Here is a 17,154-nt window from a genome sequence, read left to right as displayed (position 1 = left end):
TTGTTGTATTTGAAAAATCCGACAGCATCAACTAACGATAAAAGGCGACGTTTTGCTGTCTTCGTGACGCCGTTGTCAAGGTGACGTATGTATAAAATTTATATTGCAAAAGGTATTTGTGTACTTTTATTTTCGCACTCTCTGTTATGTTAATGTGCCCTAGCACTGCTTTAAATACTTTTTTATGATTTGAATTTTATACGTGTCACCTTGACAATGGCGTCATGAGGACACCAAAACGTCGCCTTTTATCGTTACTTTTGCTTGTCTGTATTTTACCAAACCATTGTTTGAAAATTACCTTGCTTAATTCGTATCGTTCTCCTTGTGGATTTCTGGCCACATTTGGGTTATACTTTTTTATTCAACTTTAAAATGGGTTTCGCGGTGCAATTCTTGATACCTGTTTATTCAACCTTCCGAATTTTAACATGTATTATTAATGGTGCTTTATCGCGCTATTTTTCATGTTTAACAAGTTTATTCGTTAGTTTGTTATCTTTTGTTTTCTTTTTAGTTCTCTTTTAAAGTGATGAGATGACAAAATAGATTGGGCAACTGGCAAACATCTTATTTTGCGGATAACGCAAAAGCTATGTATACAAGTAACTAGTACAAAAATCGTTCTCCAAAGTATATTTTATGCGAACCCTTAAACCATGTCCATACCGTAGCATTCCTGGCCATCTCCTGAATATCCCTGGAGACAAGTACAGTTATACGACCCAATAATGTTGTCACACTGAGCGTTCACATCACAGTCGTGCGTGCCAGTTTGGCATTCGTCAAGATCTGCGAAAGAACCAGTCAGATACCAATAATCCACGAAAGAACAATCCAATTCATCTTATATAAAGTTTTTCTTAGGCTGGTCTTTACACTTATGGAAACTATTTCAGATGTCCACACAAAATTCACGAATAGGGTAAAAATGTTAAGTGTAATACCTATGCACCTATACCTTTAATGGCACTTGACAAAAAATGACAAGTAAACAAACAAACAAAAATGTTAAACAAAACCAACAAAGTGAAGTCAAGCAAATAAAACGAGTCAAATTATTGGTCGCCCACTACCTCTTTGAACGATACATGTAATTGGTTCTGAAACATTAAATAACAGTTACAACAAAGTCCCTAGTCCTAAAAAACAATAGTGGTAGTGTTACAAAGGGTGAATGAAAATTGAGGTGCTAGAGAGGTAGTGGCTAACTACAATCATCAATGTCCCTTCTACATACCGGAACACTGCACACCATCTCCTAAATACCCTTGAAGACAAGAACAGTTAAATGAGCCAAACGTGTTGATGCATTGCGCGTTCATGCTACAGTTGTGTGTTCCATTTTGACATTCATCGTTATCTGCGTTAAAATAAATACACAACAAATTGTTAACACAGAAGAGTCGACTGAAAATCAAATGGGACAAAATAGGGCTGTTAGAAATGTAACTGTCCTAATTTTGAGATCTGTTCAAGTGATTTGTTAGATGATCTTGACTGGGGAAGGAAATAAAGCAAAATAACAAAACAGTTAGCCATAATTTTGTATTAAGCCAATAGAACTCGTCCTCCATGGTACCTGAGGCAGATTTTTACCAATATCCCAAGTGTACACACACACGCAATCTCAGAAACTCTGAGTCATCTTTTTTAACCCCAGATCTGGAATTGAGTCTGCGAAATGGAGCCTACACTGTCTACAGGGATTTGTTCAGTGGAACAAGATCCCCTTAGTGATTAGACAGCTGCCCAGTTGGAATATTCTTAAAACTACAATTCTCAGCAAAAAAAAAACATTATTAACTGAAGAATCCGCTTTTATTATTTTTTTACACTTTATCTTTCTTAGTTAAGTAGTGCCGTACTTAATGTGCAATGGCTTAAATTCACATGTCTTATTAAGACCGGTAACATGTGAATATGATAATGATAATGCATGATAATATGTGTAGCAAGTATGTATTCAAATGCGCTGTACACATACTGTTATTTACTACACACAAAGGCCAGACCACAACACCGGGTGCTTCGTGCCCTACTCTTTTTTTATATACGATTTCGTTTATAAAATTAACAAACATTGATGATGATGATGACGACGACGACGACGACGACGACGATGATGATGATGATGATGATGATGATGATGATAATGATGATGATGATTAAATCGTAGACCAGTTTTAACAGTCATCTCAAGGATAAGGGAGAGCAGTCCAGCTCAAATAAATAGAAATTGTCTGCGGTTAGGCCTGTCTCCATCATCGAGAGGGAAACGTGGATAAGAAAGTGTTAAAAGTCATATGACAATTTAATGGTCGCTTTGATTTAGTTGCAAACTAACACACTTAGTTGCTGTATAACTTTTATGAAAGGAAAGGTCTTCTATATTACCTTCAATACAGCCATACAGCTCCGCTCTCATTGCTATGTGTCCATACCAAGTTACTGGTCGAATACGGATAAAGCGTGCTATGATTGGTGGTTGAAGTTCATGGTAAACAATACTTTTCCAGTCTGTGTTGCCAGTGAAATCCTATGTAAATAATTTAACTTTGTTTAACGTCGCAAAAATGTAACAGTTACACAATGGCAAACCAGTAGCCCTTTCACTCGAGATCGAGATAAAATCGGCAACGAAGCTTGGCATTCTAGAGGTAAAAAAACCAGAGAGTGGGAAGTGTAGCAGGGGCTTTTTCGGGGATTAAGCTCTATGGCTGAGCGGGAAGTGCCCTGCCACCTTCCGGGATCTTTTATATCAAGTGGACCAAAACATCATCAAGGAACATGGTGTTTAATGGAGATCTTAACTCACTCGCTCAGAGGCAGAACTCAAAGTTATTACAAAAAGGACAATTGTCATAAACGAGTTCTAGGCAATAGCGTTTCGACAACTCAGTTTGACTTACGTAAGCTAAACAAATATAGAAAATTCTAAAAATATTACTTTTCACGCCCTTAAAACCTGAAGCTCATTTGTTATTCGAAGGCTTTGTTCTAAGAGCAGGTGTAAAACACCTATACACTAGCTTTACGATAAGAGAAGATTGTGTTGTTCCAAAATCTACCTTTTTACTCGAAAAATGTTCCGTAGCCCTTTCATTCGAGATCGAGATAAAATCGGCAACGAAGTTAGGCATTCTAGAGGTAAGAAAACCAGAGAGTGGGAAGCCCCTTGTATCATCGATAAGTACTATTAGCCGCCAATTTACCCATATATCAGACCTAGGCCCAGTGGTTCGAGGGGTGGACAACTATATAGTAGTAATAACACTGCTGGAAAGCAGCACCGTTAACGGATAAAGCATGCTACCATTTTGTAAATCTATTTGGGCAATCAGTAAGTAATTCGACTCTATTCGAATATCTTCATTTATACAAAAACATGCACAGGTGAGCAAAAAAGTGTGGAAACACCAGGTATCGCCATGGAGGCAAACACCAATAATAAAAATACTGCTTTGGTTCTTTCTGAGCTTACTTCACCTTGATAGCACTTTGTCCCTGTTCACTGTAGTATTGCAAGCTCAATTCATCGTTACCGTACTGCAGATTGTACATTGTTACCCACTGACTGTACCTATCTCTTCCTTGGGTGGCTACTCCTGTTATATTGACCAGTCTGTTACCCAGATATATCTGCAGCCATTGATTTGTATCTTTAATGGCTGCTACCCAAGCTCCTGCTAGGTGGCTTGCTGGAAAGTGCAGTCTGCCTTGGATGGCGTGGTGACCGCCAAGTTCAGTAGATGCAGTAATTTTATCGTCTGAAATTGCGCCGTCTTCCATGCCGAGTGGCCCTATGCATTCTAAATAAAGATACAAAATAAAATGTGATTTCACCTCTTCTATACAGTCTATACAGTCCCTGGTGTACAGTAAGCGTGGTAGTGATTATTTTTCTTGCAAGATATCAGAAACATCGGCTACACTTGCACTTCCCTAGAAAAGTAAAGTGATGTCAATCAGTTGATCCCTCGTACCCTATTGATACATAGACATAATTAAGTTCAACCTGTGCATAGAGAGCACATGGACCGTTCATGTAAATTTGATTGTTGACCAACGAAGTCATACTGTTGTTAAATCCCGGAAGGTCGCCAAGTTGAGAGCGCGCACTTCATACGAACTCAAAATGCTTGAAGTGACGAAAGGAAAATATTTTGCTTTCTCGTTTGCACATGCACGCAAAAACCTTTTTAGAATACCTTGGAAACATCCGTAGAGCTCTACCCTCATTGATACGCCAACATACCAAGCAACTGGTCGGAAACGGATGTAACGTACCCTGATTGGTGGCTTAAGTTCATGATAAACAATAGTGTACTGGTCTGTGTTTCCAGCAAATTCCTAAATTAATGATGAGAAAAAATTAGAGGACAATTATTAACCGCATAACGTGTTATGAGGAGTACGTTATTACAGGAGAAATATTATGAAAGTTAAAACCTCAAACTCACTGATGACTAGTATGAGAAATTATCCAATCGTAACGTTGTATGTGGTTCACTTGTTGTTGTTGTTTTTATTATTGTTGCCGTTGTTGTCCTTCCTCCTTTTGATGTTTTGTGGAATTCAGAATGTTACAATTTAAGTCGTGTTAATTTCAAAGACCTTAATTTACTGGAGCGTTTATTTCCTATAACAAGGTGTTCGCCGAGAATCACATTTCCTTCTGCGAATAATTGTTAAGTCAAATACTTGACACGTGTCACTATATCTTGGTATTGTCCGTCTAACGTTAGAAAACTGAAATGAGCGCAGAGCTCACTTTACCTTTTTTGAGCTTCGATCTTGTTCTGTGTAGTAAGCGAAGTTCACTCCGTAGTCACTGTACTCGAGATTATATTTGGTAACCCAATGGCATGCACCACTTCTACCCTGTGTTGCAACGCCCGTTATCAGAGTTCGATTCCCAAGGTAAATCTGCAGCCATTGATTGCCATTATTAGAACCCGCTGTCCACGCTCCCTCTTTGACTCCGGATTTCAAAAAGTTAAGTCTTCCCTGCACAGCAGCATGGTTCTGACTCAATTCAGAAGAGGCACTGATTTGTCCACCAGAGATTCCACCGTCTTCCATTCCAAGAGATTTATGACATGGTAGAGGCTCTATGTTACCAGTAAAACGACAGACCTTACAATATATAGCTTCGAAATAAACAATACATAAGATGTGTGGCACTCAACTTTTGTTGACCGACTATCCTTCTTAACCCTTTCGTGTATAAGGGGTTCTAGTCACGAAGCTTATCATATTCTTGTCATTTTCCTTTAACGGTGTTAACTACCGTATTTACTCCAGCTGAGACAATAACAGGACACAACAATTCCCCAAGCCCTAGAAAAGCAAATGTGGTAGGGTTTACAACAGGTTTGTAAAAATTAAGGTTCTCGAGAAGTAGTGGCTCACCCCAAATTATCAGTTTGCCTTCTACGTACCGGAACACTGCACACCATCTTCTGAGTACCCTTGAAGACAAGTACAGTTAAATGATCCAAACGTGTTTATGCATTGCGCGTTCACGCTGCAGTTGTGTGCTCCATTTTGGCATTCATCTTCATCTGTATTAAAACCAATAAACAATTAATTTTCAACACAGAAGAGTCGAATTAAAATTAAATCGTAGATGACTACCGTCAAGAAATGGTTGCACTGCCTCATCAGTCTTCTCAAGGATCTACAGTTAAAAGAGAGCAATCGAGTATATAAAAAGAAAAACTTGAAATGTTCCACGTGAAAGTTTTTGGCTATACTGGGTGAGGTTTTTGGGTAAGGCGGTAGGCTTCTTCAGGATCACATATCCAAATTACTGTCACGGTTCTGTTTCCTTTCTTTTAACTTGATTAATTATTAACATTATGTATTTTACCTATTTTATCTTCTTCTCGCCTTTATCCAGTCCACGAGGGGTAAAAGTGGATAAGCAAGTGTTGAAAATCATACAAGCTTTTTCCATCACCTCTTCTGAATTTAGTTGTAAATTAAACTATAGCTAACAAATAAAGTTCTTGCATATTTTTCATAGCCTGCGTAGCTGGCGGTATTGTTAGGTTTTTAAGTGCCCAACAGCAAGCGGCGAAGCCGCGACAACGAGCGGCGCAGCCGCGAGTGGTTTGGCTGCAGCTTCTCCTTCCCAAGCCACTCGCGGCTGCGCCGCTCGTTGTCGCGGCTTCGCCGCTTACTGTTAGGCACTTAAAAACCCAACAATACCGCCAGCTACGCAGGCTAATTTTTCATGGAAGGAAAGATATTCTACATTACCTTCAATACAGCCATACAGCTCCGCTCTCATTGATATGTGTCCATACCAAGTTACTGGTCGAATACGGATAAAGCGTGCTATGACTGGTGGTTGAAGTTCATGGCAAACAATACTTTTCCAGTCTGTGTTGCCATCAAACGTCTGTGTAAATAATTTAACTTTATTTAACGTTGGAAAAATGTAACAGTTACATAATGGCAAACCAGCAGCCCTTTCACTCGAGATCGAGATATAACCCGCAATTAACGAAGCTTTGCATTCTAGAGGTAAGATAACCAGCACTGTTAAAGGATAAAGCATGTTACAACTTTTTAAATCTATTCGGGCAATCAGTAAGTAATTCGACTCTATTCACAATATCTTCATTTATACAAAAACATGTAGAGCTGAGCAAAAAGGTAACTTGGGACAACAAGATATCCCCATGAACACCAATAATAAAAATACTGCTTTGGTTCATCCTGAGCTTAATTCACCTTGATAGCACTTTGTCCCTGTTCACTGTAGTATTGCAAGCTCAATTCATCTTTACCGTACTGCAGATTGTACGTTTTTACCCAATAAGCTTCCCTGTCTCTTCCTTGGGTCGCTACTCCTGTTATATTGGCGAATCTGGTACCCAGATATATCTGCAGCCATTGATTTATATCATTTCTGCCAGCTCCCCAAGCTCCTGCTAGGTTGCTTCTTGGAAAGTGCAGTCTGCCTTGGATGGCGTGGTGACCGCTATATTCAGTAGATGCAGTAATTTTATCGTCTGAAAGAGCACCGTCTTCCATGCCGAGTGGCCTTATACATTCTAGAAGTAGATACAAAACAAAATGTGAGTTCACCTCTTCTATACAGTCTATATAGTGCCTGGTGCACAGTAAGCGAGGCAGGCATTATTTTTCTAGCTTGATATCAGAAACATCGGCTACACTTGCTTTTCCCTTCTCAAACTCATTAATAATTCATGACGTTATAAGCCAACCAGAGCGCCCCATTCGGGTCAGGTGGATGAGTTGGAAACTCAATGAAACACCAGTTGAAAATCACTAGTGTTTCATTACGTTTTCATCACTAGTGTTTCATCACGTTTTCATCACTAGTGAAAAAATTGTTCTTAATCTGCATATTCATATATTACTCAAACACAGCTTTACATGAATCATTAATTTTTAATAAACAATGACCAGGAAAAACATTTCAAATTACAAACTGACAAGCCTAAGTCATTTGAAATTAAAGTTTAAAGTACATTTCTTAAAGTCGCCAAAACAGACTGGCATAGTATCCATATCCACATTCTGAGAAACTTAAGCGGCGTAAGCGGCTGAACTTAACGGCTTAACGGCTTAGCGGCTTAACGTAAGCGGCTGAACTTTGTGCAATTCATACTCTTTAAAAACTCCACCAACCTCGAGTATTGGAACATTGACACTTCGCACTCGTTGCCAATCCTCAAAAATCCCTATTGCCCACTTATTTTTATATCTGGTAGACTTCGGTACTGCTCTCTCTACGCAAAGTTCTTCTTCCTCGATTGTTTTCGGGGAGCGAAACCTTCCTTCGGCCATGGCAAAAACAATATGTAAATCCCTTCAAGTTCACAACGCTTTTAGAATACAAATTTGGTGCAACGCGAAACTATTGGATAATTAAAAACAAAAGCTCACAAATACAATGAATGCCGACTGAATACAACAAATCACACATACAAGGCATTTTAAAGAAAAATGGGAAAAAATACGACACTGCATAATTTTGTATTGTTTCTTTAGAGAAGTCATTTCAAAAACTCGTGCATCGTGTTTCATCACGATTTCCAAACACTCGAAAACAGATGAAAGCACTCGGCCGAAGCGGCCTCGTGCTTTCATCTGTTTTCTCGTGTTTGGAAATCGTGATGAAACACTCGCACTCGTTTTTGAAATAGTACTTCCAAACACTCGAAAACAGATGAAAGCACTCGGCCGAAGCGGCCTCGTGCTTTCATCTGTTTTCTCGTGTTTGGAAATCGTGATGAAACACTCGCACTCGTTTTTGAAATAGTACTAGAAAAGTAAAGGGACATCAATCAGTTGATCCCTCGTACCATATTGATACGTAGACATAATCAAGTTCAACCTGTGCATTCAGAGCAAATGGACCGTTCATGTAAATTTGATTGTTGACCAACGAAGTCCGGCATACTGTTGTTAAGTCCAAGAAGGTCGCCAAATTGAGAGCGCGCGCTTCATACGAAAACAAAATGCTTGAAGTAACGACATGAAAATATTTTGCTTTCTCGTTTGCACATACACGAAGAACCTTTTTAGAATACCTTGAAAACATCCGTAGAGCTCTACTCTCATTGATACGGCAACATACCAAGCAACTGGTCGAAAACGAATGTAACGTGTCCTGATTGGTGGCTTAAGTTCATGATAAACAATAGTGTTCTGGTCTGTGTTTCCAGCAAATTCCTAAATTAATGATGAGAAAAATTAGAGGAAAATTAATAACCGCATTACGCGTTATGAGGAGTAATGTATTACAAAGTAAATGTGATCAAATTTAAACGCTGACACCCATTGATGACTAGTATGAGAAATTATCCAATGATAACGATGTATGTGGTTCACTTGTTGTTGTTGTTTTTATTATCGTTGTCGTTGTCGTCGTTCCTCCGTGTGATGTTTTGTGAATTCAGACTGTTACAATTTAAGCCGCGTTAATTACAAAGCCCTTAATTTACTGGAGCGTTTATTTCCTATAACAAGGTGATCGCCGATAATCACTTTTCCTTCTGCGAATAATTTTTAAGTCAAATGCTTAACACGTGTCACTATATCTTGGTATTGTCCGTCTAACATGAGAAAAAATGAGTGTAGAGAGCTCACTTTACCTTTTTTGAGCTTCGATCTTGTTCTGTGTAGTAAGCGAAGTTCACTCCGTAGTCACTGTACTCGAGATAATATTTGGTAACCCAATGGCATGCATCACTTCTACCCTGTGTTGCAACGCCTGTTATCAGAGTTCGATTCCCAAGGTAAATCTGGAGCCATTGATTGCCATTATTAGAACCCGCTGTCCACGCTCCCTCTTTGACTCCGGATTTAAAAAATTTAAGTCTTCCCTGGACAGCAGCATGGTTCTGACTCAATTCAGAAGAGGCACTGATTTGTCCACCAGAGATTCCACCGTCTTCCATTCCAAGAGATTTATGACATGGTAGAGGCTCTATGTTACCAGTAAAACGACAGACCTTACAATATATAGCTTCGAAATAAACAATACATAAGATGTGTGGCACTCAACTTTTGTTGACCGACTATCCTCCTTAACCCTTTCGTGTATAAGGGGTTCTAGTCACGAAGCTTATCATATTCTTGTCATTTTCCTTTAACGGTGTTAACTACCGTATTTACTCGAGCTGAAACAATAACAGGACACAACAATTCCCCAAGCCCTAGAAAAGCAAATGTGGTAGTGTTTACAACAGTTTTATAAAAATTAAGGTTCTCGAGAAGTAGTGGCTAACCCCAAATTATCAGTTTGCCTTCTACGTACCGGAACACTGCACACCATCTTCTGAGTACCCTTGAAGACAAGTACAGTTAAATGAGCCAAACGTGTTTATGCATTGCGCGTTCACGCTGCAGTTGTGTGCTCCATTTTGGCATTCATCTTCATCTGTATTAAAACCAATAAACAATTAATTTTCAACACAGAAGAGTCGAATTAAAATTAAATCGTAGACGACTACGGTCAAGAAATGGTTGCACTGCCTCATCAGTCTTCTCACGGATCTACAGTTAAAAGAGAGCAGTCGAGTATATAAAAAGAAAAACTTGAAATGTTCCACGTGAAAGTTTTTGGCCATACTGGGTGAGGTTTTTGGGTAAGGGGGTAGGCTTCTGAGGATCACATATCCAAATTACTGTCACGGTTCTGTATCCTTTCTTTTAACTTGATTAATTATTAACATTATGTATTTTACCTATTTTATCTTCTTCTCGCCTTTATCCAGTCCACGAGGGGTAAAAGTGGATAAGCAAGTGTTGAAAATCATACAAGATTTTTCCATTACCTCTTCTGAATTTAGTTGTAAATTAAACTATAGCTAACAAATAAAGTTCTTGCATATTTTTCATGGAAGGAAAGATATTCTACATTACCTTCTATACAGCCATACAGCTCCGCTCTCATTGATATGTGTCCATACCAAGTTACTGGTCGAATACGGATAAAGCGTGCTATGACTGGTGGTTGAAGTTCATGGTAAACAATACTTTTCCAGTCTGTGTTGCCATCAAACGTCTGTGTAAATAATTTAACTTTATTTAACGTTGGAAAAATGTAACAGTTACACAATGGCAAACCAGCAGCCCTTTCACTCGAGATCGAGATATAACCCGCAATTAACGAAGCTTTGCATTCTAGAGGTAAGAAAACCAGCACTGTTAAAGGATAAAGCATGTTACAACTTTTTAAATCTATTCGGGCAATCAGTAAGTAATTCGAATCTATTCACAATATCTTCATTTATACAAAAACATGTAGAGCTGAGCAAAAAGGTAACTTGGGACAACAAGATATCCCCATGAACACCAATAATAAAAATACTGCTTTGCAATTGGTTCATCCTGAGCTTAATTCACCTTGATAGCACTTTGTCCCTGTTCACTGTAGTATTGCAAGCTCAATTCATCTTTACCGTACTGCAGATTGTACGTTTTTACCCAATAAGCTTCCCTGTCTCTTCCTTGGGTCGCTACTCCTGTTATATTGGCGAATCTGGTACCCAGATATATCTGCAGCCATTGATTTATATCATTTCTGCCAGCTCCCCAAGCTCCTGCTAGGTTGCTTCTTGGAAAGTGCAGTCTGCCTTGGATGGCGTGGTGACCGCTATATTCAGTAGATGCAGTAATTTTATCGTCTGAAAGAGCACCGTCTTCCATGCCGAGTGGCCTTATACATTCTAGAAGTAGATACAAAACAAAATGTGAGTTCACCTCTTCTATACAGTCTATATAGTGCCTGGTGCACAGTAAGCGAGGCAGGCATTATTTTTCTAGCTAGATATCAGAAACATCGGCTACACTTGCTTTTTCCTAGAAAAGTAAAGGGACATCAATCAGTTGATCCCTCGTACCCTATTGATACGTAGACATAATCAAGTTCAACCTGTGCATTCAGAGCACATGGACCGTTCATGTAAATTTGATTGTTGACCAACGAAGTCCGGCATACTGTTGTTAAGTCCAAGAAGGTCGCCAAATTGAGAGCGCGCGCTTCATACGAAAACAAAATGCTTGAAGTAACGACATGAAAATATTTTGCTTTCTCGTTTGCACATACACGAAGAACCTTTTTAGAATACCTTGAAAACATCCGTAGAGCTCTACTCTCATTGATACGGCAACATACCAAGCAACTGGTCGAAAACGAATGTAACGTGTCCTGATTGGTGGCTTAAGTTCATGATAAACAATAGTGTTCTGGTCTGTGTTTCCAGCAAATTCCTAAATTAATGATGAGAAAAATTAGAGGAAAATTAATAACCCCATTACGCGTTATGAGGAGTAATGTATTACAAAGTAAATCTTATCAAATTTAACGCTGACACCCATTGATGACTAGTATGAGAAATTATCCAATGATAACGATGTATGTGGTTCACTTGTTGTTGTTGTTTTTATTATTGTTGTCGTTGTTGTCGTTCCTCCTTGTGATGTTTTGTGGATTCAGACTGTTACAATTTAAGCCGCGTTAATTACAAAGCCCTTAATTTACTGGAGCGTTTATTTCCTATAACAAGGTGATCGCCGAGAATCACTTTTCCTTCTGCGAATAATTTTTAAGTCAAATGCTTAACACGTGTCACTATATCTTGGTATTGTCCGTCTAACATGACAAAAAATGAGCGCAGAGCTCACTTTACCTTTTTTGAGCTTCGATCTTGTTCTGTGTAGTAAGCGAAGTTCACTCCGTGGTCACTGTACTCGAGATTATATTTGGTAACCCAATGGCATGCATCACTTCTACCCTGTGTTGCAACGCCTGTTATCAGAGTTCGATTCCCAAGGTAAATCTGGAGCCATTGATTGCCATTATTAGAACCCGCTGTCCACGCTCCCTCTTTGACTCCGGATTTCAAAAAGTCAAGTCTACCCTGGACAGCAGTATGGTTTGGAGCCAATTCCGAAGAGGCACTGATTTGTCCATCAGAGACTCCACCGTCTTCCATTCCAAGAGGTTTATGACATGGTAGAGGCTCTATGTTACCAGAAAAACGACAAACCTTACAATATATAGCTTCGAAGTAAACAATTCGTAAGATGTTTGGCACTCGACTGTTTTTGATCGACTAACCTCCTTAGTGCTTTCGTGTATAAGGGGTTTTTCGTGACGAAGTTTATCGTATCCTTACAGCAACTTATATTAAACGCATTCGACATTTTCCTTTAACGGTGTTAACTACCGTATTTACTCGAACTGAAACAATAACAGGTCACAACAATTCCCCAAGCCCTAGAAAAACAAAAGTGGTAGTGTTTGTAACGGGTTTATGAAAATTAAGGATCTCGAGAGGTAGTGGCTAACCCCAAATTATCAGTTTGCCTTCTACGTACCGGAACACTGCACACCATCTTCTGAGTACCCTTGAAGACAAGTACAGTTAAATGAGCCAAACGTGTTTATGCATTGCGCGTTCACGCTGCAGTTGTGTGCTCCATTTTGGCATTCATCTTCATCTGTATTAAAACCAATAAACAATTAATTGTCAATTCCCACGTGAAGGTTTTTGGCCATACTGGGTGAGGTTTTCTGGTAAGGTGGTAGGCTTTTTCTCGCCTTTATCCAGTCCACGAGGGGTAAAAGTAGATAAGCAAGTGTTGAAAATCACACAAGCTTTTTCCATATAGCTTACAAATAAAGTTCTTGCATATTTTTCATGGAAGGAACGTTATTCTACACCAGTCATAACTAATCGATGATCAATGACATCAATTGGTAATCAATGAGTAATCGATGGGTAATCAGTTGATTAGTCATTGATTATTGGCGATAATCAATGAGTAATCGATGACTAATCGAAGCCCAAAAATTTTGTGGCCTATCGATTGCTCATCGATGACATCGATTACTCATTGATGTAATTGATTACTTATTGATGTTATTGATTACTCATCGATGACCCATCGATTACTCATAAACATCATGTCATCAACTATTATACTGCACACAAAAGACACATTCCTTGCTTCACAAAAGGTCAAATAACCTTCCGGCATATCAAGACGTGAAGGGCTAATCACAAATACAGATGATATTTCAATATTTCACTTTACCCAACTATTTATTTATTAACAAAACAAGAAGCTTGAGAAGCTTAAAATCGGGCGGTTAACAATTAAGAAAGGGGGGGGGGGGGTACAGTACAGTAAAAATCACTAGAAAAACAGTCACTTTAGTAACAGTCAGTGGGAGGTTTGCGTAAGTCACAGTCTACATGAGCTGTATTAGTGTGTAGAACCCTGGTAGAACATAATATCTGGAATGTTTTCAAGATTGCATTATTACTTAATGACATAATGTTCTCAATTTATAAATATATTTCGCACACTACATATAAAAATAACCGATTGAGCTAGACGACTAGAAAATATAAAGTTTTAACACTAAGAAAAGTGCAGCCTTTTCGCAATACTCTTTATCAGATAACTACTATTGTCAAGAAAATGATCACAACTAGTTGACCAATGATTAGGTATTTGTTTTATACCATTACTGCAATAGCAACTGATGAAGAATAGTAGTACTGACCCAAAGTATAAGGGCTGGAAAACACTGAAAACCATTTCAGCCGCGTTTCAAGGAATCAAAAAAGCTTGTCTGGGAGGCGATAGTTTTTCTCAAAGGATTAGTAAAATTTAGACAAATAAGAAATATTGGAGATTTAATGTGATTTTAAAATTTGAATTTGAAGTTAAAAATTGGTGGACGGACACCAAACAGTCTCCTGACAACCCGGAGTGCTCTTGCGAGGGGGTCAACTGTTTGGAGGTGTTTCCATTCTTTTCTTCAATCCCTTCTTTAAATCTCTTAAGGAGGCTCGATGTAGTTTTTTTTAGCCGAAAGGTGGTTGTTTTGAAAATGAAAATTCTCTGGCAAGCCAATGTTCAATTTTTGCCAAAATACACCATAATGATCAAATATGACCGAATTTTAATTTTTTACCGGTCATTTTGTCAGAAAGGCTACCATAGCAACCATTGACCGTTTCTTTTGTTCTCAAACAAGCTTGATTTTTTCGAAATCTAGATTGACTCTTGTTGTTTATTTTTTGATATGTTAAAGCTTAGTAGATTGACTAACTCTTGACAAAATTTTAGAATAATCTGTAAGAGCGTTTTCAAGTAAATCAAGAATGAAATTTTCAGAAAAACCCCGTTTTAATCTAAAATAGGCACTTTTAAATTGCTTCGTATTATTTGAGCGCAGTTACTCTCACTGAAATATGAATACTTACACCATCAAAGACCATTTACTAAAAGCGAAAGAGTTTTTGCTTTAATTTGTTAAAATATATCGACTGCCAATTGTAGGAAATTATGAGGAACTAACATAAACTTTATTCTTGATTTACTTGAAAACGCTCTTACAGATTTTCCTAAAATTTTGTTTTCAGGTAGTCAATCTACTATACTTGAACATATCAAAAAATGAATACCAAGAGTCAATCTAGATTTCGAGAAAATCAAGATTGTTTGAGAACAAAAGAAAACGTCAGTGGTTGCTATGGTAACCTTTGTGATTAAGTGACGGGTAAAAATAAAAATTTGGTCATATTTGATCATTATGGTGTATTTTGGCAAAAATCGAGCATTGGCTTCCTTGATAATTTTAATTTTCAATACAACCACCGTTCGGCTAAAAAAACTACATCGAGCCTCCTTAAAGTTCCATTCAATTCAGGTAGAACCCCACCTTAAGTTTTGTTCTTGTGAGAAAACAACATAAGTCAAAGGTTGCGTGATATAACCAAGCATGGATTTTAATTCTCCCTCCCTTTCCATCTCCTAAGCCTTTCGTCCCCACCTGTCCCTCCCTTTCTACTCTCATTCAATTTAATTATTGTTTACATTTCCTAACCAATTCAGTATCGTACTAATCTGTGCCAAGCAATCAGATAATAACAGAAATTTGCCTTAATTTTGATCTCCCATACCAAGACCTTAAAGTATAAACCGCTAATAAAACAAAACACACTTGATAATAATTCTCTGAGGTTATACACCTTGCAGTATTAACGTACTAACGAACTTGATAACAAACCCCATGTCGTACTAAGGATTTTTACTGATCAACATAGAAAATAAGTTCAGAATGGTTTGTTCCCAAAACGTTTTTTACTGTACATAGGGTCTGTATATTGACCAGTAACTTGTATACCGTATTGAAAAATTCAGAACGAACCGACTTTTGCCCGCTACCATGATATCATGTTGAAAAATTAGCTCGTTCGAAACCGGTAGCAAAATCATTAGATACAGACAAGATACAGCCGTTTACTGGCAGTCTTTGAAAATCCTGAATTTCGTCAAAATGAGCCAAAATAAAGTTTTAAAATTTCCTTTATCAATATGGTTCTTATCTTTTTATTAAATTCTATGAACTGCTTTTTTTGCAGTACTGTCTCCAAAGATTTCAATTTCCTAAAAGTTTCGGGACAAATGGATACAAAATATATATTTCGTGCAGAATGTAATTTGATTAAGCGAATGTTTTCACGTCTATAAAAACTTCAAGCAGTGAATGAAAAACCGTTTTGTTTTCATCAATGAGAACCACTTTCAAATAGTTAATGTATAAAAAATAACAATCAGATCAGAATACAATAATTATTAATGTAAGGTCTCGCTATTATGTCTCGGCAGAGATACTTCTTTGCAAGTTCAAATGTATGCAAATTTCGTGTGAAATGTAATTCGATTCCATTGTCTTGTTTACAAACTCTTTCTTAAGAAAGTTGTATTTTCGTGAATAAAACCCATTGGCCTGTTTCGTTTTCCTGATCATGGTTGTCTGTGATTTTTACAAAACATGTGATCTTTTTTTTCGGAACTTTAAGTTGTACAAAAATTCCTACTTTGAACACAGATGTCACTTCCGGAATTTCTCATCTAAAATTCAATTGGTATTTAATTATAATTATTCGAAGTTTTCATTTTTAAGTCATCTTTTCATTCGATAGCTTTACTGATCTCGTAAAAAATTCCATTTAAGTTCACGTCAATACTGTACATTGCCAATGTTTTGCTGACGTCTTGAGAAGTGTCTTACTAACATCACTAGGCAAATCTAAAATATATCCAAACCAAGTTGTGCAAACATTCTACTCTTTGTGACAGGCGACTTTGACGCCCAACTGTGCGGAAATTAAAATCGACATACTTCTTGCTAAATATATAAAAATAGTTTTAAAGTGGAGTCCGCCTCAAAAAAATATACCGCCAGATCACACTGCTATTTGAAGAAACCAGCAAAGCGTCTAGTTTCAAGGTTTCCCACAAAAACATTGCGTGACATGAATGACGTTACCCCTTTTATTTACAAAAATAACTTCAACTTATCAAAGCAACTACAGTTTCACAATGGTGATTATTAGTACTTTACCCCTTAAGCTTTTTTCTCTGTCCTCCCGCCGAAGCAAAGAAGAGAACCAGATTGCAGATTAGCCCAAAAGTCGACCCAGTGTGCCTACAACGATTTGCTGTCAAAACTAAAATGAAACCGATTGGCCCAGGCTATCTCCGTCGTTTTTGGCCGGAAGGAGACTATCGTCTAGGACGCCCAAAAGGTAAATTATAAATCGGCCACGCCCGATTAACAAGACGTTATGGCGTGTACAA

General features: G+C 38.0%; 1 protein-coding gene across 1 annotated transcript in view; it reads right to left on the bottom strand.

Moving 5' to 3' along the window:
- Positions 1-652: 652 nt before the first annotated feature.
- The window catches only part of LOC144637044 (uncharacterized), a 30,124-nt gene continuing 13,622 nt past the window's right edge, over positions 653-17,154 (bottom strand). The window contains exons 21-37 of the mRNA XM_078496213.1: positions 12,871-12,993; positions 12,180-12,514; positions 11,619-11,760; positions 10,894-11,216; positions 10,411-10,552; positions 9,803-9,925; positions 9,138-9,472; positions 8,574-8,715; positions 6,745-7,067; positions 6,268-6,409; positions 5,445-5,567; positions 4,780-5,114; positions 4,212-4,353; positions 3,490-3,812; positions 2,398-2,539; positions 1,241-1,363; positions 653-792 (exon numbers count right to left, since the gene is read on the bottom strand). Of these exons, the coding sequence (XP_078352339.1) occupies positions 653-792; positions 1,241-1,363; positions 2,398-2,539; positions 3,490-3,812; positions 4,212-4,353; positions 4,780-5,114; positions 5,445-5,567; positions 6,268-6,409; positions 6,745-7,067; positions 8,574-8,715; positions 9,138-9,472; positions 9,803-9,925; positions 10,411-10,552; positions 10,894-11,216; positions 11,619-11,760; positions 12,180-12,514; positions 12,871-12,993 (3,458 nt within the window). The remainder of the gene's footprint in view (positions 793-1,240; positions 1,364-2,397; positions 2,540-3,489; positions 3,813-4,211; positions 4,354-4,779; positions 5,115-5,444; positions 5,568-6,267; positions 6,410-6,744; positions 7,068-8,573; positions 8,716-9,137; positions 9,473-9,802; positions 9,926-10,410; positions 10,553-10,893; positions 11,217-11,618; positions 11,761-12,179; positions 12,515-12,870; positions 12,994-17,154) is intronic.

Source organism: Oculina patagonica, chromosome 13 (assembly GCF_052425735.1).
Source record: "Oculina patagonica isolate OP01 chromosome 13, crgOcupat, whole genome shotgun sequence".
In the NCBI taxonomy this organism is placed as follows: Eukaryota; Metazoa; Cnidaria; class Anthozoa; order Scleractinia; family Oculinidae; genus Oculina; species Oculina patagonica.
Note: the sequence above shows the minus strand (reverse complement) of the source record. Positions and strands in the feature narration are given on the sequence as shown.